We start from the raw sequence: 23,849 nt of genomic DNA on the forward strand, positions 1-23,849 counted from the left end.
AGAGACAGGTAGTATTGAGGAAGCAAGGGGGCTACAGAAGGATTTGGACAAGATAGGAGAGTGGGCAATGAAGTGGCACATGAAATACAATGTGGAAAAGTGTGAGGTTATGCACTTTGGAAGGAGGAATCTAGGCATAGACTATTTTCTAAATGGGGAAATGCTTCGGCAATCAGAAGCACAAAGCGACTTGGGAGTCCTTGTTCATCATTCTCTTAAGGTTAATGTGCAGGTTCAATTGGCAGTTAAGAAGGCAAATGCAGGACTTCCGGGTGCGGCGATGACCAGCTGAGTCGCACGTTTCGGCAGCTCCCTGTGAAACGGACTTTTGGGCTCTTGATAGGAGCCCCAACGGCAATTTTGACGGCTAAAAACACTGTGCGGTAAACCAGAAGGGTGTTCCCCCTGGACACGGATGGAAAAAGGAGAGGAAAGTGGCCGGATTGCAGCGGATCCTTTGGAACAACGGCAAGGAAGGCAAGCAGAAACCAAGATGGCGTCGGAAGGTGGCAGTTTCATATGGGGCCCTGAACAACAAGAGTTTTTGAAACGCTGCGTGGAGGAGATAAAAAAGGAAATGAAGAAAGAGTTGTTGGCCCCGATATTACAGGCGATTGAAGGGCTGAAAGAGGAACAAAAGACCCAGGAGCAGGAGCTTCGGGTCGTGAAGGCGAAAGCAGCAGAGAATGAAAACGATATACAGGGCCTGGTGGTGAAGTCGGAGATACAGGAGGCACACCAGAAACGATCTGTGGAGAGGTTGGAGGCACTGGAAAATAACGCAAGGAGGAACAACTTGAGGATTCTTGGCCTTCCTGAAGGTGTGGAGGGGGCGGACGTCGGGGCATATGTGAGCACGATGCTGCACTCGTTAATGGGAGTGGAGGCCCCGACGGGTCCGTTGGAGGTGGAGGGAGCATACCGAGTTATGGTGCGAGGATCGAGAGCAGGAGAAGCTCCCAGAGCCATAGTGGTGAGATTTCTCCGTTTTAAGGATAGAGAAATGGTCCTTAGATGGGCGAAGAAAACTCGGTGTAGTAAATGGGAGAACGCGGTGATCCGCGTCTATCAAGATTGGAGTGCGGAGGTGGCGAGAAGGAGGGCGAGCTTTAATCGGGCCAAAGCGGTACTTCACAAAAAAAAGATAAAGTTTGGAATGCTGCAACCGGCAAGACTGTGGGTCACATATCAAGGGAGGCACCACTACTTTGAGACGGCGGATGAAGCGTGGACTTTTATTGTAGAAGAAAAATTGGAATGATTGGACTACGAAAATGAACGTTTGGACAAAGTGGTGGGACGAGTGGGGGGGGGGGGGGGGCGAAGAGGGATTGTATGATTAATCCTGCGGTATGGTAACTTTTCTTTCTCCCACAGGTGGTGATGGGGGGAGGTGGGGAGGGAGAGGAGATGGGGCGTTGGCCATGGGAGGCGGGGCCGAGGGAGAGGCGCGGGCTTGGTTCCCGCGCTATGATAATTATGGCGGGAATAGAGAAGCAGGAAGGAGGGGGCGCCGCACGGGGCGAGCCGTGATCACGGGGGGAAGCCGAGGTCAGCCAGAGTTTGCTGACTTCTGGGAGCAACATGGGGGGAGTAATTACGCTAGCGGGGGGTCTAGCGGGGGGGGGGGGGGAGGGGGGAATTACTGGGTTGCTGCTGCTGGGGAAAGGGGGGAGTGGGTACGGGAAAGGATGGGCGGGGGGGCACCGTCTGGGAGAAATACAGCTGCGTGGGAACTGGGCGAGAAGCTGGAAAAAGATGATGGCTAACCGGCAAGGGGGGTGGGGGGGTGGGAAGCCCCCCAACTCGGCTGATCACGTGGAACGTGAGGGGGCTTAACGGGCCGATAAAGAGGGCACGAGTACTCGCACACCTTAAGAAACTTAAAGCAGATGTGGCCATGTTACAGGAAACGCACCTGAAACTGATAGATCAGGTTAGGTTGCGCAAAGGATGGGTAGGGCAGGTGTTCCATTCGGGGCTGGATGCGAAAAACAGGGGGGTGGCTATATTAGTGGGGAAGCGGGTAATGTTCGAGGCAAAGACTATAGTGGCGGATAACGGGGGCAGATACGTGATGGTGAGTGGCAAATTACAGGGAGAGATGGTGGTGTTGGTAAACGTGTATGCCCCGAATTGGGACGATGCCAATTTTATGAGGCGAATGCTAGGACGCATCCCAGACCTAGAGACCGGAAAGCTGATAATGGGGGGAGACTTTAACACGGTGTTGGAACCAAGGCTGGATAGGTCGAAGTCCAGGACTGGTAGGAGGCCGGCAGCAGCCAAGGTGCTTAAGGATTTTATGGAGCAGATGGGAGGGGTGGACCCGTGGAGATTCAGTAGACCTAGGAATAAGGAGTTTTCGTTTTTCTCCTATGTCCATAAAGTCTATTCACGCATAGACTTTTTTGTGTTGGGTAGGGCATTGATCCCGAGGGTGAGGGGAACGGAATATACGGCTATAGCCATTTCGGATCATGCCCCACACTGGGTAGACTTGGAGATAGGGGAGGAAACAAGAGGGCGCCCACCCTGGAGAATGGACATGGGACTAATGGCGGATGAGGGGGTGTGCTTAAGGGTGAGGGGATGCATTGAAAAGTACTTGGAACTCAATGACAATGGGGAGGTTCAGGTGGGAGTGGTCTGGGAGGTGTTGAAGGCGGTGGTTAGGGGGGAGCTGATATCAATAAGGACACATAAAGGGAAGCAGGAGAGTAAGGAACGGGAGCGGTTGTTGCAAGAACTTTTGAGGGTGGACAGACAGTATGCGGAAGCACCGGAGGAGGGACTGTATCGGGAAAGGCAAAGGCTGCATGTGGAATTTGACTTGCTGACCACAGGCACTGCAGAGGCACAATGGAGGAAGGCGCAGGGTGTACAGTATGAATATGGAGAGAAGGCGAGCAGATTGCTGGCACACCAATTGAGGAAAAGGGGAGCAGCGAGGGAAATAGGGGGGGTGAGAGACGAAGATGGAGAGACGGAGCGGGGAGCGGAGAGAGTGAATGAAGTGTTTAAGACATTTTATAAAAAATTGTATGAAGCTCAACCCCCGGATGGGAGGGAGAGAATGATGGAATTTTTGGATCGGCTGGAAATTCCCAAGGTGGAAGAGCAGGAAAGGATGGGATTGGGAGCACAGATCACGGTAGAAGAAGTGGTAAAAGGAATTAGGAACATGCAGACGGGAAAGGCCCCGGGACTGGACGGATTCCCAGTTGAATTTTACAGAAAATATTTGGACTTGCTCGCCCCGCTACTGACGAGGACCTTTAACGAGGCAAAGGAAAGGGGACAACTGCCCCCGACTATGTCAGAAGCAACGATATCGCTTCTTTTAAAGAAGGAAAAGGATCCGCTACAATGCGGGTCCTACAGACCAATCTCCCTCCTCAATGTAGATGCCAAGGTCTTGGCCAAGGTAATGGCAATGAGAATAGAGGAATGTGTCCCGGGGGTGGTTCATGAGGACCAAACTGGGTTTGTGAAGGGGAGACAGCTGAACACGAACATACGGAGGTTGTTAGGGGTAATGATGATGGCCCCACCAGAGGGTGAAACGGAGATAGTAGTGGCGATGGATGCCGAGAAAGCATTTGATAGAGTGGAGTGGGATTATCTGTGGGAGGTGTTGAGGAGATTTGGGTTCGGAGAGGGGTATGTTAGATGGGTGCAGCTGTTGTATAGGGTCCCAGTGGCGAGTGTGGTCACGAATGGACGGGGATCGGCATATTTTCGGCTCCATAGAGGGACAAGGCAGGGATGTCCTCTGTCCCCATTACTGTTTGCACTGGCGATTGAGCCCCTGGCGATAGCGCTGAGAGGTTCCAAGGGATGGAGGGGAATACTTAGGGGAGGAGAAGAACACCGGGTATCTTTATATGCGGATGATCTGCTACTATATGTGGCGGATCCAGCGGAGGGGATGCCAGAAATAATGCGGATACTTGGGGAGTTTGGGGATTTTTCAGGGTATAAATTGAACATGGGGAAGAGTGAGCTGTTTGTGGTGCATCCAGGGGAGCAGAGTAGAGAAATAGAAGACCTACCGTTGAGGAAGGTAACAAGAGACTTTCGTTACCTGGGGATCCAGATAGCTAAGAATTGGGGCACATTGCACAGGCTAAATTTGACGCGGTTGGTGGAACAGATGGAGGAAGATTTCAAGAGATGGGATATGGTAGCATTGTCAATGGCAGGGAGGGTGCAGGCGGTTAAGATGGTGGTCCTCCCGAGATTCCTCTTTGTGTTTCAGTGTCTCCCGGTGGTGATCACGAAGGCTTTTTTCAAAAGGATAGAAAAGAGTATCATGGGTTTTGTTTGGGCCGGGAAGACTCCGAGAGTGAGGAAGGGATTCTTACAGCGTAGTAGGGATAGGGGGGGGCTGGCACTACCGAGCCTAAGTGAGTATTATTGGGCCGCTAATATTTCAATGGTGAGTAAGTGGATGGGAGAGGAGGAAGGAGCGGCGTGGAAGAGATTAGAGAGGGCGTCCTGTAGGGGGACCAGCCTGCAGGCTATGGTGACAGCCCCATTGCCGTTCTCACCAAGGAACTATACCACGAGTCCGGTGGTGGTAGCTACACTGAAGATTTGGGGACAGTGGAGACGACATAGGGGAAAGACCGGAGCACTGGGGGGGTCCCCGATAAGAAACAACCATAGGTTTGCCCCGGGGGGAATGGATGGGGGATATGGAATGTGGCAAAGAGCAGGTATAACGCAATTGAAAGATCTATTTGTGGATGGGAAGTTTGCGAGTCTGGGAGCGCTGACCGAGAAATATGGGTTGCCCCAAGGGAATGCATTCAGGTACATGCAATTGAGGGCTTTTGCGAGGCAACAGGTGAGGGAATTCCCACAGCTCCCGACACAAGAGGTGCAGGACAGAGTCATCTCAAAGAAATGGGTGGGGGACGGTAAGGTGTCGGATATATATAGGGAAATGAGAGACGAAGGGGAGACTATGATGGACGAACTAAAAGGGAAATGGGAAGAAGAGCTAGGGGAGGAGATTGAGGAGGGGATGTGGGCAGATGCCCTAAACAGGGTAAACTTGTCGTCCTCGTGCGCCAGGCTAAGCCTGATTCAGTTTAAAGTATTACACAGGGCACATATGACTGGAACACGGCTCAGTAAATTTTTTGGGGTGGAGGATAGGTGTGCGAGGTGCTCGAGAAGCCCAGCGAATCATACCCATATGTTTTGGTCATGCCCGGCACTACAGGGGTTTTGGATGGGGGTGACAAAGGTGCTTTCGAAAGTAGTAGGAGTCCGGGTCGAACCAAGCTGGGGGTTGGCTATATTTGGGGTTGCACAAGAGCCGGGAGTGCAGGAGGCGAAAGAGGCCGATGTTTTGGCCTTTGCGTCCCTAGTAGCCCGGCGCAGAATATTGCTAATGTGGAAAGAAGCCAAGCCCCCGGGGGTGGAGACCTGGATAAATGATATGGCGGGGTTCATAAAGTTAGAGCGGATTAAGTTCGTCCTAAGGGGGTCGGCTCAAGGGTTTACTAGGCGGTGGCAACCGTTCGTCGAATATCTTGCGGAAAGATAGATAGGGGAGAACAAAGAAGGCAGCAGCAGCGGCCCAGGACTTGGGGGGGGGGGGGGGGGGGGGGGAGGGATGGGGGGGGTGGCCTGAGACAAGGCAGTTGCCAATTAGGGCTAGTTTTTATTTTTTGTTATTTAATATTTATTTATTTGTTGTTGTTTTTGTTTAAATTTAAAAAGGTCATTATTATCTGTATTGTTACAATGTTGTGTAAAGGATGCACAATGTACTGTGTTGGTTGACCAAAAATTTTCAATAAAATATTATTTAAAAAAAAAGAAGGCAAATGCAATGTTAGCATTCATGTCAAGAGGGCTAGAATATAAGACCAAGGATGTACTTCTGAGGCTGAATAAGGCTCTGGTCAGACCCCATTTGGAGTATTGTGAGTAGTTTTGGGCCCCGTATCTAAGGAAGGATGTGCTGGCCTTGGAAAGGGTCCAGAGGAGGTTCACAAGAATGATCCCTGGAATGAAGAACTTGTCGTATGAGGAACGGTTGAGGCCTGTGGGCCTGTACCCGTTGGAGTTTAGAAGGATCTTATTGAAACTTACAGGATACTGCGAGGCCTGGATAGAGTGGACGTGGAGAGGATGTTTCCAATTGCAGGAAAAACTAGAAGCGGAGGACTCAATCTCAGGCTAAAGGGACGATCCTTTAACACAGAGATGAGGAGGAATTTCTTCAGATAGAGGGTGGTGAATCTGTGGAACTCTTTACCGCAGAAGGCTGTGGAGGCCAAATTATTGAGTGTCTTTAAGACAGAGTTAGATAGGTTCTTGATTAATAAGGGGATCAGGGGTTATGGGGAGAAGGCAGGAGAAGCCATGATTGAATGGCGGAGCAGACTCGATGGGCCGAGTGGCCTAATTCTGCTCCTATGTGTTATGGTCTTATGGTGTTCCTAGAGCTCGCAGTGCTGAGAAACACATGGCTATTCAACACGAGTCGGGGCCTGAACAGGAAATGGACGGCCAAGGCCGCACATAGCCTTGTTTGTTTACAGTGGGGAGGTCCCCTTGCCAGAACTCCCCAGTGTAGCAGGAGCATCCTGATCTCCAAAAACAAACGTCGACCTCCCCTCTCCCCACTTCACTCCCCCCCCTCCCCAACCCCCCCACCCCCAACCCCACCCCCCAACCCCACCCCACCCCAACCAGCCCATGCAGCCGTGGGTCGCCGATCCCCGGGAGACCTCCACGAGTGAACAGCGCTTGTCCAAGGCCTGTAAGGCAAAGGGATTGAAACCCAAAGCCTCAGATACCTCGGGAATCTGCACATTAGAGTGAGGCTTACTACCTCACACTAATATGCAGATCTGCCAAAAGGCAGGATTTAAATTGCAACATCTCGTAAGATGGTGTTGGATCTCGTGTGGTGTGACAAGCCAGGTAGATCCCGGGTGCAGGGACTCCCAGCTTTCATCAGCCACGCAGCGCAGCATGGTCGAAGAAAGTCGGGAGACCATGGCCGTTGGATCGCGCCCTTTGAGTTTCTTAATAAACCAACTAAACAAAATGTAACATAAAATCATTTTAACTTAAGAAATAGGAGTAGGCCCCTTAAGTATGCTTCATCATTCAATAAAAGTATGGCTGATCTTTCATCTCAGCAGTACCTTCTGGTGCTATCCCCATATCCCTTGATTTCTTTAGTATCCTAAATCTGTCAATCTCTGGCTTGAATGTACTTCATGTTTGAGCATCCACAGATCACTGTGGTGGAGAATAGCAATGTTCCACAACCCTTTCAGTGAAGAAATGTCTCCACTTCTTAGTGGCTCACCCCTTCTTAGACTATCACGCCTAGTTCAACGCTCCCCAAACAGAGAAAATGTCTTCCCACCGCCAACTCTATTAAGTCCCTCAAGAATTGTATGGCCTGTAACTTCTGCGGTGTATCAATCACAGTCAGAGGGCTTGGCCAGCTTTGGGCCGGGGGGGGGGGGGGGGGTGGGGTCATCAGGTGGTTAATGGGGAGGGGAGGGTGGTCAGTGAGGGGAGGGGCGTTGGGGAGGAGAGGGTAGTTGTGGGTTGGGATAGGTGAGGTGGTGGAGGTGAGATGGAGGTGCACGTGGGGAGTGGGGGGGGGTTTAGTCAAGTTACGGTGCACTTGGGGGGGTGAGGAAGGCAGTTGAGGGCATAGTGAGGAAAGTCAGTGGGTAGGCAGCGTAGTGGGGGGGGGGTCCCATGGGTGTTGGGGAATCCAATGGAGTATTGGGGTTGATTGGGAGGGGTAGGGTGTAGTGGGGGTGTTGTGGGGAGGGGTATAAGTAAGGGTTTCCTGTGGAGGGTCAGGAGAGTGGGGGAGTGGTTGGAGTGTGTAATATAGTTACTCAGGAGTTAGAAGTGGTTTTAATTCTTCTAACATTTTCTGGGTAACTCTTACTGTAAGACAATGAAAACCATCCGATGTCCATGATTTAAATTGGCGTATTGGAGGCAGCAGTGACGCAGTGGTCAGCATTTCTGCCTCATGGCGCTGAGGTCCAAGGTTCGATCCCAGCTCTGGGTCACTGTCCGTGTGGAGTTTGTACATTCTCCCCGTGTTTGCGTGGGTTTCGCCCCCACAACGCAAAGATGTGCAGGGTAGGTGGATTGACCACGCTAAATTGCCCCTTAATTGGGAAAAATGAATTGGGTACTCTAAATTTTTTTTATTTTTTAAATTGGCGTATTGGATGGTTTCCAGTGCAGAGCGTTTACCCAACAGAAATTTGAGCTTCTCGATACATCCGGTGGGGGCAGCAGAAAGGGTGAGCCAGCACCTCTTTGGGGTGCTTGGAACTTGGATGATATGGACTCATATATGTCTCAATTAGATTATTTCTCAGTCTTCTAAACCAGTGTTTCCAAAGTTTGTCCTCGTGTGACCCCATTTTAACATCTCAAATCTGGTGTAACCCCAGAGTTGTTGAGCGTGTGGTGGGGGTTGCAGCTCAAAATAAACAGCAAGACCGTAACTATCTTTATTTTACTTTTAAAGTGCCAACCCAAAAATGACGTGTTTATTTTGTCAGCTCTCCCCCTCAAAGGTGAAAGCAGCCAATGGTCACTGGGACTATGGGAACTTTACTTTATTTTTAAGGTTAACATGAACATTGGGCCAATGATAGTGTTTAATCATGTGATTAAACTTTGGGTCAGGATTTACATTCAGGGTGGGAACGGAAAATTTGGGCAGTCAGCCAGAAATTCATTAACCTTCAGCGGCACCAGAAAATCCCATCCTCGGTCACAGATAATCTGAAGAGGATCTTAAAAGCAAGAATGGAGGTGGAGGAGTTTAGGGGAGGTGCAGGGGGGTGGGGTCAGAATTTGTAAGCTAGGCAGCTTTAGATATGGGTACTAATGGTGAAGTGAAGGGGACAGGGTGCGGGTTTCACAAGAGGCTAGAGTTAGAGGAATAAGAAGATCAAAGGGAAGGTGATAGTGTTGAAAAATGTGAAGGTGGGCAACTTAGACATGTAAATAAGAATTTTTACAAGAGTATGAATACCCACTATATGCCCACTAACCATTTCAGTGCTTGCTTATAAACATTGTCTCAAAATAATGCTGCAACAGAAAGTTACTTACAACCATGTGACATATGGATCTCCTACATTGTGACTTCACAATTAACTGCAGAAACAGGAAGAAGTGTCACTCAGGTTTGACTGCAGTACTAGTGCAATACTGGACATCTCAATAATGGTATTGTAATTCGGGTTTTTTTCAAGTTATTTGATATTTTTTGCAATTACAATAGATAGATTTTATACATTGTCTAGATGAAGTTACTGAAACATTTCTAGGTGTGAATTTATGGAGCGTGATTTTCCGTTTGCCGATGCTAAAATTGCGAAACCCGATTGGGTGGAGAATAGGTTCCGACGCCAACATCGTGGCGGGCGCCAATTTGAAATCAAATCGCGATTCTCCGTCAGATCGACAGCGGTGTGAATGCTTATCAGAACACATGTACAGTAAATTCCATTTGCATTTTATTAGCGGACCCGACCTGGTATTCTTGACAGCTTGGATCACCTTGTGCTTTCAAAAATTGTGAAACCAGCATGGTGGCTGCTGAGGGAGAGAGCGAGGAGGTAGGACCCGGAGAGGAGCGACTGGCTGGGGTGGGGGGGGTGCCTGGCTGAGCTGGCTGGGGTGGGGAGGGGCCTGGCCAGGGAGGGGGGGATGGGGGAACAGGCCAAGTGGCTGGGGTGACCCCCCACAGGACTAGGGCGGTGGCCAGACACGGACCGCCATTATGGCGGTGATCTTGCTGGGCACCCACTGACCTTGGCACCAGGTTCTGCAGAGTGACATCAGCTGTATGGGTGCCCCCACCCCTGCACCCCACCCCCCGGCACACCCCTCCCGCACATACCCACCCCCCTCCAGCCGTCACCCACTGGTGGCCCATCCACAGTAGCCCCTGTGGGGGCCAAGGTGCCTACTGGGGCCACTATGTAGCCCATTGGACTTGGTTGGGCACAGAGGTATGCACCATGCTAATGCCAGCCCAGTTGGTACTGCCAATCTGGCAGGAGCACTGCCAGAGTGCCAGTGCAAGGCTGCCCAAGTTCCAGGGTGGCACTGCCAAGGGTCAGAGGCTGAGGGGGGCAATGTCCATGAAAGGAAGGTGGAGGTGGAGTTTGAACGGTGGGGGTGTGCAGGGCAGGTAAGTAGGGTCCTCCGGGAGGTTTGGGGAGGCGGTGACAGGTGGGGCTCCTGGAAAGGAAGGGGTGTAAGAGGGCTTCGGAGAGCCTGAAGAGGGGGTCCCACAGGGACCCAGTGTAGGGTGTCCTCACTTGGAGGGTGTGGGGTAGTGCCCATGTTTGTGGGGGGTGACATTGTCCATGGGTGTGGGGTAACGTTTGGTTGGTTAATTGTTATGTAGTAATTGTAGCTAAATTAGGTCCTTAATTGGGTAATTTAGCTATTTAGTTTGGGTAATTAAAAGTTGCAATCTAGTTAGTTGCATTCCTGAAACAGGAGTCAGCTGAGTTTCATTTCAACTGTAACTTTTGGTTGGTTAAGAGGAAGAGGGACAGGGAGAGGAGAAAACTGGCAGCTGAGGCTACAAGGGAGAGAAGTGACTGGTAAGTCTCCAAGGGCAGAGTCGGAGAGAGGAGTTCCAGGAGCGCTGGGAATTGTGGGAGCAGTTGTCAGAGTAGGGATGACATGATAGACAGGATAAATGTGTGGCTTGAGAGATGGTGCAGGAGGGAGGGATTCAGATTTTTGGGACATTAGAATCAGTTCTGGGAGAGGTGGGACCATTCCAAATCGGATGATCTACATCTGGGCAGAACTGGAACCAATGTCCTAGGGGGATGTTTGCTAGTGCTGCTGGGGAGGGTTTAAACTAATGTGGCAGAGGGATGGGAACCAATGCAGGAAGTCAGAGGATAGTAAAGAGGGGATAGAAACCAAAGCCAGTAAGGAGAAAAGTGGAAGGCAGAGAAACAGATTGAACTGCATTTATTTCAATGCAAGATGAGGCCGTGTCAGCACACAGGACAGGGATGTGCTGTTGACAAGTGAGCCTAATGGGCAAGGCAGATGAACTCGGGGCTTAGATAGGTACATGGGACTGGGATATTACAGCTATTACTGAAACATGGCTAAAGGAGGGGCAAGACTGGCAGCTCAATGTTCTGGGGTACAGATGCTATAGGAAAGGTAGACCAGGAGATAGGAGAGGAGGGGGAGTTGTGTTTTTGATTAGGGACAGTATCACGGCAGTACAGAGACGGGCTATATCCCAGGGTTCTCTCCTCGAGTCTATGTGGGTAGAACTGCAAAATAAGAAGGGTGGGATCACTTTGATCATACTTTACTATAGGCCCCCAAATAGTGAGCAGGAAATCAAGAAGCAAATATGTAAGGAGATTACAGATAGCTACTGGAAAAATAGGGTGGTAATAGTATTAACTGGGACAGCCATAGCACTAGGGGTTTGGATGGAGAGAAATCTGTCGAGTGCATGCAGGAAGAATTCCTCATTCAATATGTGGATGACCCGACTAGCAAGGGGACAAAACCTGACCTACTCTTGGGGAGTAAGGAAGGGCAGGTGACGGAAGTGTTAGTGAGGGATCACTTTGGGACCAATGACCATAATTCCATTAGTTTTAAGATAGCTATGGAGAATAATAGTTCTGCTCAAAAGTTAAAATTCTAAATTGAGGCAAGGCCAATTTCGATGGTATTAGGTGGGAACTTTCAAAAGTTGATTGGGGCTGCCTGTTTGCAAGGGGACAGCTGGTAAGTGGGAGTCTTTCAAAAGGGTGTGAACTAGGGTTCAGGGTAAACACATTCCTCTTAGGGTGAAGGGTAAGGCTGGTAGAAGTAGGAAACCCTGGATGACTCGGGATATTGAAGCCACGGTCAAAAATAAGGAGGCATTTGACATGTATAGGCAGCTGGGATCAAGTGGATCTCTTGAAGAGTATAGGGCTTGTCGGAGTAGAATTAAGAGAAATCAGGAGGGCAAAAAGATTGACTTGGCAGATAAGGAAAATCCAAAGAGCTTTTACAGATACATAAAGGGCAAAAGAGTGACTAGGGAGAGGGTAGGGCCTCTTAAGGATAAACAAGGTCCTCTCTGTGCGGATCCACAAGGGATCGGAGTGGTCCTAAATGAATATTTCTCGTTAGTATTTAGTGTTGAGAAAGGCATGAATGTTAGGGAAATAAAAAGTGATGTCTTGAGGAGTGTACATATTAGAGATGGAGGTGCTGGAGGTATTAAAGCGGATCAAGATGGATAAATTCCCGGGACCTGATGAAATGTGACCGAGAACATGATGCCCCCTGTGTCCTGCAGGAGAAGTTGGCCCACAACAAACAAGAGAGGGCCCAGCCTGACATCAGAGTCCTCATCCCCTATGAAGATTGCGCCCTGGAAGGGTGCCATGTGGAGCAGTGGTTAGCACTGGGACTTCGGTTCTGAGGACCCAGAATCGAATCCCGGCCCTGAGTCACTGTCCGTGTGGAATTTGCACATTCTCCCCGTGTCTACGTGGGTTTCACCCCCACAACCCAAAGATGTGCAGGTTAGCTGGATTGACCATGCTAAATTGCCCATTAATTGAAAAAAAAATAATTGGGCACTCTAAATTTTTTTTTAAATGCACCCTGAAGGTCACAGGGTGGCCGAGGACAGATCGGTCACCGACGTAGAGGTTGCCGTATTGTACAGAGGTGAGAATCCACCACCGCCATCCAGATGACTTGTCACACGTGAGTTGTTAATGGCATACAGAATGATCCTAGCTTCCCACTGCCCCCCTGCCGCACCCCCGCCCGTGGAGACGCTGTGGAGTGGGAAGTGTGCACACACGTGCATAATCTTCCTGTGGTGGTCGCACACAAGCTGGACGTTCAGGGAATCAAACCCCTTCCTGTTGATGTAGAGCACTCCTTGCTGCCGAGGTGCGTGCAGGGAACATGCATTACCCCCTGGACCTGGGGCAATGGTGAGAGTCCTGCTGCTTTGGCTTCATTCAGATCAAAGTTTATATAGTCCGCTGCCCAGGCAGACAGGGAATCCATGACCTCATGGATGCACTTGTTGGCTGTAGGTTGTGAAATGCTGCAGAAGTCCCTGCTCGAGCCCTTGAGTGAACCAGTGACATAAAGGTCCATGAGGGCATGGCACAGGTGCTGCACTATCTCCTTGTTGAGACGGAGCCTCCTGCAGCACACGCTGTCCACATCTCCCCAAACGACCAACGACTCCTGTACACCTTAGGCCGTTGCGGACTTCCCTCTCTGGGTCCCTCCCTGGCCTGATGGGCGACCGAGTCCTCAGGGTGTGGGACAGGGCCCTGCACATGGGCCGCTACCTCGTGCCTCTGTTGATGCTGCTACTGCTGCCTTCTCCGGCGTCTGGCCACCTGGCCTGCCAGAAGCACCGCGAGGGCAGCTTCCACGGGGTCCAAGATTGCATCCATCCTATGTAATATCTGCAAGTAATTGGAGAGGGAGGGTGAATTGAACAACCAGCGGTGTCTTCCATCCCGGGACCCTCCAGTTTCCCATGGCTCCTTACCCCCCCCCCCCCCCCCCCACCTTCCATCTAACACACCCTGTCCGCGTAACCCCCAGTGGGGGCTCGTGGTCACTGAACCCCAGTCATCTACTCGTAACGTAACTTGGACTCGGTGCTGGTCCACTCCCCGGTGCACACACCCACTCTCAGTTGCGGAAATGTCCCTGGTGCTGGGGCCCAGTCCCTGGGCGTTCAGATGTTGGCTGCTCTGTCTATTGTGTTGCGACCTGCAGTTTTCAGGCACAGTGTCTAGGCCTCACAGTCTGATTTAAAATAGCTCCCACTGTTCGATAGTGAACCGATTGAAGCCAACAGGTTCCCAATTTTGACACCTCCCACGATCTAAAGGCTGCGTCGCGCTCTTGCTCAAGCATGATGCGGCCGTTAAATTGAGTTTCCCCCCCGCTCTGGCCCACATTTGGAAATTTTTTCAGCATTGTGAGTTGAACTCAACGGCGAGACTGGCTCCTCCGATATCGAGCCGCCACTTTGAAAGGGTGCCCCAATCTCAAAGTGAGCTTGAGGGTTCCCCACCCACAGACAGTGTCACCCCCCAAAAACATGCGCATTACCCTGCACCCCTCCAAGTGAGGATACACCGTATGGGGTCGCTGAAGGGGACCCCTTTTTTAGGCTCCCAAACCATTTCCGGGCCCTCCCCCCTCTTTCAGGACTCCCAACACCCCTTTTTGGCCCCCCCAAATTTTAGGAGGCCCCTTCATACCCATCCTTCACCCCCCCCCCCCATCACCCTCCCAATCCTTCAGACACCCCATCATCTCATCTTTCATGGACACAGCCTCCCCTCAGGCCCCTCCTTGGCAGTGGCACCCTGGCAATGCCCTTGCCAGCCTGGAAATGCCACTTGGGCACCTTGACAGTGCTAGGTGGCAGTACTAAGGTGCCAGCCTGGCATTGATAAGGTGCACAGGTGCCAGAAGGAGAGTCAGGGTGCCACCTTGCCCTGTCCCTGACCTCCCAGGGGTCTCCAATGGCCGAGACCCCTCCAGGTGTCTTTACGCCTGGTCTACATTTGTATGGACCATGCGAAATGGCACCATGGCGAAGTCTTCCAGGTGCGGGCGTTTATTCCCTGGCCTCGGGAGAATCAGACACCGGAATATTAGGCTCATTTAAATATGTTGAGCTCCAGATCGTGATGTCCCGCGAGATCCTGTTGGATCTAATGAGACTTCCGAACGTCGCGAATCTCGCGATGCCTCTCAAGATCTAATGGCCCCATCGCGTCACCAAGTCGGGATCAACGAGACCGTTCAAACGTGCCCTATATCAATGCAAGTCTTTCGTATTTGCACTTTCCAAACGCATCTCTTCCCTGAAACCCATTTCCTGCTTCCAAGGTCCTCTCCCAACTTCACTCCGAATCATTCAATTACTGCTCCTAACCCCCAAGACAGCCAACTGCTTCCACCTCATATCGCGGGGACAGGGGGAATGCGGCAAGCCATTCTAAAATCCATTGACTTTGGCATTTTAAGTGCTACATATAAGCAATTTATTATTTTGTTTTATAACTTCCTGGATACTGCTGAACAATATTTGTTGAATTTATTCTAAAATTATACTAGGATCCATTATTGCTATACGCTAGAAAATAAGTTTATTTTAATATTTATCATTGTAAATACTGTTGCTACCAAGTCTGTCTTTTCCCCAATAGAATTTTTCCTGTTTCAAATCTTTAATGCAGAAATCTCTTATTTGTGGTAAAGAGTGAAGACATGTTAGAAATGTCGATCAGGCTGGAACCCCACGGTGACATCAGTGTTGAAAGACAGCAACAGGGTAAGAATAAAAAACATCCACAACTGGAGAGCTCACTGGCACAGTAATCCAAATAAAAATGCCAATTGCTTGGGACAGTGCAACATGCAGCCACAATTATATTCTGCAAATTATCTTCATCCATACTTTGTTTCCAAGAGTTATGCTTCAGACCAGTCTAACTGCATTACAAATTCAAGGTCTAACTCCTGTCAACCTAGATTCTATTACTGAGCTTACTGAAAAACTCAAATCCTTTGGCTGTACGTGAAGCTAAGAAAATAGGAGTTGCACACTAGTAGTTCTTTTGTCCCTTTGTATAAATTGTGACATTGTCCCATAATCTGCCAATTATGGCCCTTTCATTTAGTCATACAATTCTTTAAATCAAGATTGATGGTAAAGTTGCCCTGTGTTTCTTTGCTCAACCTAAGAGTTTGAAGCACTAATGATGCCAATATAATCCCTCAGCTATGATCATCCTCTGACTATATGCAAGTTAAAACCACAAACATTTTAATAAAATATATCATGATCATAGCTGTGCAACCTCCTTAGTTATTGGTATTAATAGGACGATTCAGGTGGCAGCACGGTGGCACAGTGGTCGTGCTGCTGCCTCACGGCATCATGGTCCCAGCTTCGATCCCGGCTCTGGGTCACTGTCCATGTGGAGTTTGCACATTCTCCCCGTGTTTGCGTGGGTTTCGCCCCACAACCCAAAGATGTGCAGGGTAGATGAATTGGCCTCGCTAAATTGCCCCTTCATTGGAAAAAATAAATTGGGTACTCTAAATTTTTTAAAAAGAGGACGATTAAGCACAAAGATTCTTTTGAGATTAAATGCACAAATATAAGCAAAAAAGAGGGAATAGCTTTCTTTGTTCACTTTATTACAATTATGATTGAATTGGTACTCTTAAATATGCCTAGTTGCAGGGTATGCGGCTGAATTTTCCCAGGTGGCTTGTGATCTTTATGGCTGCCTCAATTCCAGATCGGGAACCCAGAGGAGGCTGTGGCAGAACTTTGGACACGATCCTCCCAGTGATGACCAATTAAAACGCCGCCTCTAGAAGCTCCATCCAATTAGCAATGGTGGCCAGGTTCCAGCTTTGGAAGGTTTATTCAGCATGGCCTGTTGTTAGGGCTGCTGGCCTCCTTTGCAGTGTGGGTGCTGCAGAGAGGCCAACAACAGCAGTGCGTTGGAGGTGTCATAATATACACAAGTATATGATGGTGCAGAGACAGACACTGACTGACACACTGAAAGACCAATTAACACACAGAACACAGCAGCCAATCACCAGACAGGACACAGCCACTATATAGCCAGAGGGCACTAGTTTTCCCACTCGTTTGGGATGCAGCCTCTGAGGCAGCCAGAGCCCGTGATCAGTAATACTAACGTCTACCATGTGCTAGCAGTGTAGTCTGGTCAGGTTAGCCTCAGGTCTCCAGTCGACCTAACATAGTGTCAACCCACAGTGCAAGTATGTTTTTAAAAAAATATATATTTTATTCAAAATTTTGTGGCCAAACATAACAGTACATAGTTTTTCTTTTGAACAACAACAAAGCAATATAAATAACCGTGGCCAATTTTAAACAAATAAATAAATAATATTTAAATAAAAACAAAACTGAGTGGCAACTGCCTTGTCAAAAATAGTTACTCTCCAAAGATACAATCCAACAATCCAATATACATTACCTATAACAAGTGTCTATACATATACAATGACATCCCTGAGAGTCCGTCCGGTTCCCCTCTCTCCCCGCTCCCCCCTAGGTTGCTGCTGTTTTCTTCTTTTCCATTCCCTCTATCTTTCTGTGAGGTAGTCGACGAACGGTTGCCACCGCCTGGTGAACCCTTGAGCCGAACCCCTTAATACGAACTTGATCCGTTCTAACTTTATAAACCCTGCCATGTCGTTTAACCAGGTCTCCACACCCGGGGGTTTGGCTTCCTTCCACATTAACAATATCCTGCGCCGGGCCACTAGGGACGCAAAGGCCAAAACATCAGCCTCTCTCGCCTCCTGCACTCCCGGCTCTTCTGCAACCCCGAATGTAGCCAACCCCCAGCTTGGTTCGACCCAGACCCCCACCACCTTCGAAAGCACCTTTGCCACCCCCACCCAGAACCCCTGTTGTGCTGGGCATGACCAGAACATGTGGGTGTGATTCGCTGGGCTTCTCGAGCATCTCCCACACCTATCCTCTACCCCACAAAATTTACTGAGCCGTGCTCCAGTCATATGCGCCCTGTGTAGAACCTTGAATTGTATCAGGCTTAGCCTGGCACACGAGGACGATGAGTTTACTCTACGTAGGGCGTCAGCCCACAGCCCCTCCTCAATCTCCTCCCCCAGCTCTTCCCATTTCCCTTTCAGCTCATCTACCATGATCTCCCCCTCGTCCCTCATTTCCCTATATATGTCCGACACCTTACCATCCCCCACCTATGTCTCTGAGATCACTCTATCCTTCACCTCCTGCGTCAGGAGCTGTGGGAATTCCCTCACCTGTTGCCTCGCGAAAGCCCTCAGTTGCATATACCGAAATGCATTCCCTTGGGGCAACCCATATTTTTCCGTCAGCGCACCCAGACTCGCAAACGTCCCATCTACGAACAGATCTCTCAATTGTACTACCCCAGCTCTTTGCCATGCTCCAAATCCCCCATCCATTCTCCCCGGAACAAACCTATGGTTATTTCTTATCGGGGACCGCACCGAGGCTCCCGTCTTTCCCCTATGCCGTCTCCACTGCCCCCAAATTTTCAATGTAGCCACCACCACCGGGCTTGTGGTGTGTTTCTTCGGTGAGAACGGCAACGGTGCCGTCACCATTGCTTGTAGGCTAGTCCCCCTGCAGGACGCCCTCTCCAATCTCTTCCACGCCGCTCTCTCCCCTTCTCCCATCCACTTACACACCATTGAAACATTGGCGGCCCAGTAATAGTCGTTTAGGCTCGGTAGTGCCAACCCCCCTGTCCCTACTACGCTGCAAAAATCCCTTCCTCACTCTCGGGGTCTTCCCGGCCCACACAAAACTCATAATACTCTTCTCGATTCTCTTGAAAAAAGCCTTCATGACCACCACCGGGAGGCACTGAAACACAAAAAGGAATCTCGGGAGGACCACCATTTTAACCGCCTGCACCCTACCTGCCAGTGACAGGGGCACCATGTCCCATCTCTTAAAGTCCTCCTCCATCTGTTCCACCAACCGCGTTAAATTAAGCCTGTGTAATGTACCCCAATTCTTGGCTATCTGGATCCCCAAGTACCGGAAGGCCCTTGTTACCTTCCTCAATGGTAAATCCTCTATTTCCCTGCTCTGCTCCCCTGGATGCACCACGAACAACTCACTTTTCCCCATGTTCAATTTATACCCTGAAAAATCCCCAAACTCCCCAGGTATCCGCATTATCTCTGGCATCCCCTCCGCCGGGTCCGCCACATACACCAACAAATCATCCGCATACAGAGATACCCGGTGTTCTTCTCCTCCCCTGAGTACTCCCCTCCACTTCCTGCAACCCCTCAATGCTATGGCCAGGGGCTCAATCGCCAATGCAAACAATAACGGGGACAGAGGACATCCCTGCCTCGTCCCTCTATGGAGCCGAAAATAATCAGACCCCCGTCCATTCGTAACCACGCTCGCCATTGGGGCCCTATACAGCAACTGTACCCATCTGATATACCCATCTCCAAAGCCAAATCTCCTCAGCACCTCCCACAAATAATCCCACTCCACTCTATCAAATGCTTTCTCGGCATCCATCGCCACCACTATCTCCGCTTCCCCCTCTGGTGGGGGCATCATCATTACCCCTAGCAGCCTCCGTATATTTGTGTTCAGCTGTCTCCCCTTCACAAACCGAGTTTGGTCCTCGTGAACCACCCCCGGGACACAATCCTCTATCCTCGTTGCCATTACCTTGGCCAGAATCTTAGCATCCACATTCAGGAGGGAAATGGGCCTATAGGACCCGCATTGCAGCGGGTCTTTTTCTTTCTTTAGGAGGAGCGATATCATTGCCTCTGACATAGTTGGGGGCAGCTGCCCCCTTTCCCTAGCCTCATTAAAGGTTCTCATCAGTAGCGGGGCCAGCAAGTCCATATATTTCCTATAGAATTCCACTGGGAATCCGTCTGGTCCCGGGGCCTTCCCCGCCTGCATGCTTCCAATCCCTTTCACTACTTCCTCCGTCTCAATCTGTGCTCCCAGTCCCGCCCTCTCCTGCTCCTGCACCTCAGGAATTTCCAGCTGATCCAGAAAGCACATCATTCTCTCCTTCCCTTCCGGGGCTGAGCTTCATATGATCTTTCATAAAATGCCTTCAACACTCCATTCACTCTCTCCGCTCCCCGCTCCATCTCTCCCTCCTCATCTCTCACCCCCCCTATCTCCCTCGCTGCTCCCCTTTTCCTCAGTTGGTGGGCCAGCAACCTGCTCGCCTTCTCCCCATATTCGTACTGTACACCCTGTGCCTTCCTCCATTGTGCCTCTGCATTACCCGTAGTCAACAAGTCAAATTCTACATGTAGCCTTTTGCCTTTCCCTGTACAGTCCCTCCTCCGGTGCCTCCGCATATTGTCTGTCCACCTTCAAAAGTTCTTTCAACAACCGCTCCCTTTCCTTACCCTCCTGCTTTCCTTTATGTGCCCTGATAGATATCAGCTCCCCTCTAACCACAGCCTTCAACGCCTCCCAGACCACTCCCACCTGAACCTCCCCATTGTCATTAAGTTCCAAGTACCTTTCAATACACCCCCTCACCCTTAAACACACCCCCTCATCTGCCAATAATCCCATGTCCATTCTCCAGGGTGGGTGCTGTTCTTTTTCCTCCCCTATCTCCAGGTCCACCCAATGTGGAGCGTGGTCCGAAATAGCTATAGCCGTGTACTCTGTCCCCGTCACCTTTGGGATCAGTGCCCTTCCCAAAACAAAAAAGTCTATCCGTGAATAGACTTTGTGGACATAGGAGAAAAACGAAAACTCCTTACTCCTAGGTCTACTAAATCTCCAGGGGTCTACTCCTCCCATCTGCTCCATAAAGTCCTTGAGCACCCTAGCTTCAGCCGGCCTCCTTCCGGTCCTGGACCTCGATCTGTCTAGCCCTGGGTCCAGCACCGTATTAAAATCTCCACCCATTACCAACTTTCCCGTCTCTAGGTCCGGGATGCGTCCCAACATACGCCTCATAAAATTGGCATCATCCCAGTTCGGGGCGTATACGTTCACTAAAACCACCGCCTCCCCTTGCAATCTGCCACTAACCATCACGTATCTGCCCGCACTATCCGCCACTGTGGTCTTTGCCTCGAACATTACCCGCTTCCCCACTAATATAGCCACCCCCCTGTTTTTTGCGTCTAGCCCCGAATGAAACACCTGCCCCACCCATCCTTTGCGAAGTCTGACCTGGTCTATCAGTTTCAGATGCGTCTCCTGCAGCATAACCACATCTGCCTTAAGTTTTTTTAGGTGTGCGAGTACCCGTGCCCTCTTAATCGGCCCGTTCAGCCCTCTCACATTCCACGTGATCAGCCGGGTTGGGGGGCTCTTTACCCCCCCCCCCTTGTCGACTAGCCATCTCCTTTTTCAATCCAGCTCCTCTCCCGGTTCCCACGTAGCCATATCTCCCCCCAACGGCGCCCTCCCGCCCCGACCACCCCACCCCATACCAGCTCCCCCTTCTCCCCAGCAGCAGCAACCCAGTTAACCCCCCCCCCCCCCCCCCGCTAGATCCCTTTCTAGCGTAATTGCACCCCCCATGTTGCTCCCAGAAGTCAGCAAACTCTGGCCGACCTCGGCTTCCCCCCATGACCTCGGCTCCCACTGTGCGAGGCCCCCTCCTTCCTGCTTCCCTGTTCCCGCCATGATTACCATAGCGCGGGAACAAAGCCTGCGCTTCCCTTTTGGCCCCGCCCCCAATGGCCGGCACCCCCAGCACCCCATCCTCCCTACCCCCCTCCCGCACGACATGGGGAAGAGAGAAAAGTTACAGGGTCGCAGGATTAACAACTTGGGAAATCATCTCTTCCCCCATTTCCCCCCCCTTCACCCCATGTAATCACCCCACCACTTTGTCCCAAACGTTCTTTTTCTAGCCCGCTTATTCCAGTTTCTCCTCGACAATAAATGTCCACGCCACTTCTGCCGTTTCAAAGTAGTGGTGTTTCCCTTGATGTGTGACCCAAAGTCTTGCCGGCTGCAGCATTCCAAATTTAACCTTCCTTTTGTGCAGCACCGCCTTGGCCCGATTAAAGCTTGCCCTCCTTCTCGCCACCTCCGCACCCCAATCTTGATATACGCGGATCACCGCGTTCTCCCACCTACTGCTCCGAGTTTTCTTTGCCCATCTGAGGACCATCTCTCTGTCCTTATATCGGAGAAATCTCACCACTATGGCTCGAGGAATTTCTCCAGCCCTCGGTCTTCGCGCCATAACTCGATAAGCTCTCTCCACCTCCAACGGGCCCGTCGGGGCCTCCGATCCCATTAACGAGTGAAGCATCGTGCTCACATATGCCCCAACGTCCGCCCCTTCTGCACCTTCGGGAAGACCAAGAATCCTTAAATTCTTCCTCCCCGCATTATTTTCCAGCACCTCCAGCCTTTCCACACACCTTTTGTGTTGTGCCTCGTGCATCTCTGTCTTCACCACTAGGCCCTGTATTTCGTCCTCATTCTCAGCAGCCTTTGCCTTCACGAACCGAAGCTCCTGCTCCTGGGTCTTTTGCTCCTCCTTTAGCCCTTCACTCGCCTGTAATATCGGGGCCAACAGCTCCTTCTTCATCTCCTTTTTAAGTTCTTCCACGTAGCGCCGCAGGAACTCTTGTTGGTCAGGGCCCCATATTAAACTGCCACCTTCCGACGCCATCTTGCTTTGTGCTTGCCTTCCTGGCCGCTGCTCTAGAGGATCCACCGCAATCCGGCCACTTTCCTCTCCTTTTTCCATCCGTGCGACTTAGCTGGTCATCGCCGCACCCGGAAGTCCCACAGTGCAAGTATGTTTAACAGCTCATAGCTAAATAAAATAGAGTTGTCCTTCTACAAGTGTTGGTAGCCTGTCTCTCTCACTGCTCTGGTAAACGCAGTCCTCGCAGACCCAGCATACCCAGCACATCATGGTACCAGTACGTGATGTTAGAGTTTGATGGACCTACCCTGAAATAATCTGCCTTCGACCAGCGATCAGCCATCCGGTAGTATGGACAGCGTCCGCCCTCCCCCGCCGCTCCGCATCACCGGCAACCTCGGTGCGAACTGGAAGATTTTTAAACAAAAGTTTCAACTGTACCTCGAAGCTACCGACCTGGAAGCTGCCTCAGACGCCAGAAAGATTGCTCTCTTCTTCTCCACGGCCGGGAACCACGCCATCCATATTTTCAACTTCCTCACATTCGCTGAAGGTGAGGACAAGTCCAAGTTCAAGACAGTCCTGCTCAAATTCGACAGCCACTGTGACATCAAAGTTAATGAAAGTTTTGAACGCTTCGTCTTTCAACAGCGTCTGCAGGGTAAGGATGAACCTTTTCAATCTTTCCTCACCCATCTTCACATCCTCGCGCAATCCTGCAATTTCGGCTCCACCTCCGATTCAATAATCTGCGACCAGATCGTTTTCAGTGTGCACTCGGACACCCTACGCCAGCAGCTCCTCAAAGTTAAACAGCTCACCCTCGCTATAGCCATCAAAACCTGCGCTCTGCATGAACACGCCACTAACCGATACTCGCACATTCAAGCGGCAGAGGCGGCGCGGCAAGGCCCCCATGAAGCAGAGCGGGTGCAGGCTGTAAAACAGCTCCAGGGCCTAAGCCTGGATGAGGGGGCCTCTTTGCGCGCTTTTCCCAGGCTCCCGCACATGCGCGCAACGACCGAGGGGACGGCGAGGCCGAAGACCGAACTGTGCAGGCGCGCACTACGTACGACCGCACCGCGCATGCATGGTGGCGCACTGAGTGTTCTGACGTCATGACGTGCCACAACTGTGGCTCCTCCCACTTAAAGCGGCAATGTCCCGCGAAATCTCGACGCTGTCTCCAGTGTGGCAAGCTTGGCCACTACGCAGCCCTCTGCAGGTCTGCTCAAGCACCTGCCTCCCGTCGCTCCAACCAGCAGCGCAGGGACGTCCGAACCGTACAACAACCGGTCACCGATTCCGACTCCGACATGGTTCCAGACCCTGACACTGAGGATCTCAAATCCCCATTCCGGGTGGGTATCATCACCATGCACACGGTGCTTCAAAAGAAAAAGGCCAAGCCCTTCCCAGTGATGAGCATTGATCCGGAATATGAGTGCTGTGCCACCTTCACGGTCAACAAATCTCGCATCTGATTCAGGCTGGACACCAGCGCTTCAGCCAACCTCATTGCGCGGTCTGACCTGGACAGCCTCCACGTTAAGCCGACCATCCTTCCATCCGCCTGCCAGC

General features: G+C 50.9%; 1 protein-coding gene across 5 annotated transcripts in view; it reads left to right on the forward strand.

Moving 5' to 3' along the window:
- The first annotated feature begins 9,225 nt into the window (after positions 1–9,225).
- LOC140430792 (uncharacterized) overlaps positions 9,226–23,849 on the forward strand; it is a 145,027-nt gene continuing 130,403 nt past the window's right edge. For all 5 annotated transcript variants that reach the window (XM_072518483.1, XM_072518486.1, XM_072518487.1 and 2 more), the window contains exons 1-2: positions 9,226–9,252; positions 15,312–15,406. In XM_072518483.1, the coding sequence (XP_072374584.1) occupies positions 15,343–15,406 (64 nt within the window). In that variant the 5' untranslated portion in view covers positions 9,226–9,252; positions 15,312–15,342. The remainder of the gene's footprint in view (positions 9,253–15,311; positions 15,407–23,849) is intronic.

The sequence above is a fragment of the Scyliorhinus torazame genome, chromosome 10 (assembly GCF_047496885.1).
Source record: "Scyliorhinus torazame isolate Kashiwa2021f chromosome 10, sScyTor2.1, whole genome shotgun sequence".
Taxonomy (NCBI): Eukaryota; Metazoa; Chordata; class Chondrichthyes; order Carcharhiniformes; family Scyliorhinidae; genus Scyliorhinus; species Scyliorhinus torazame.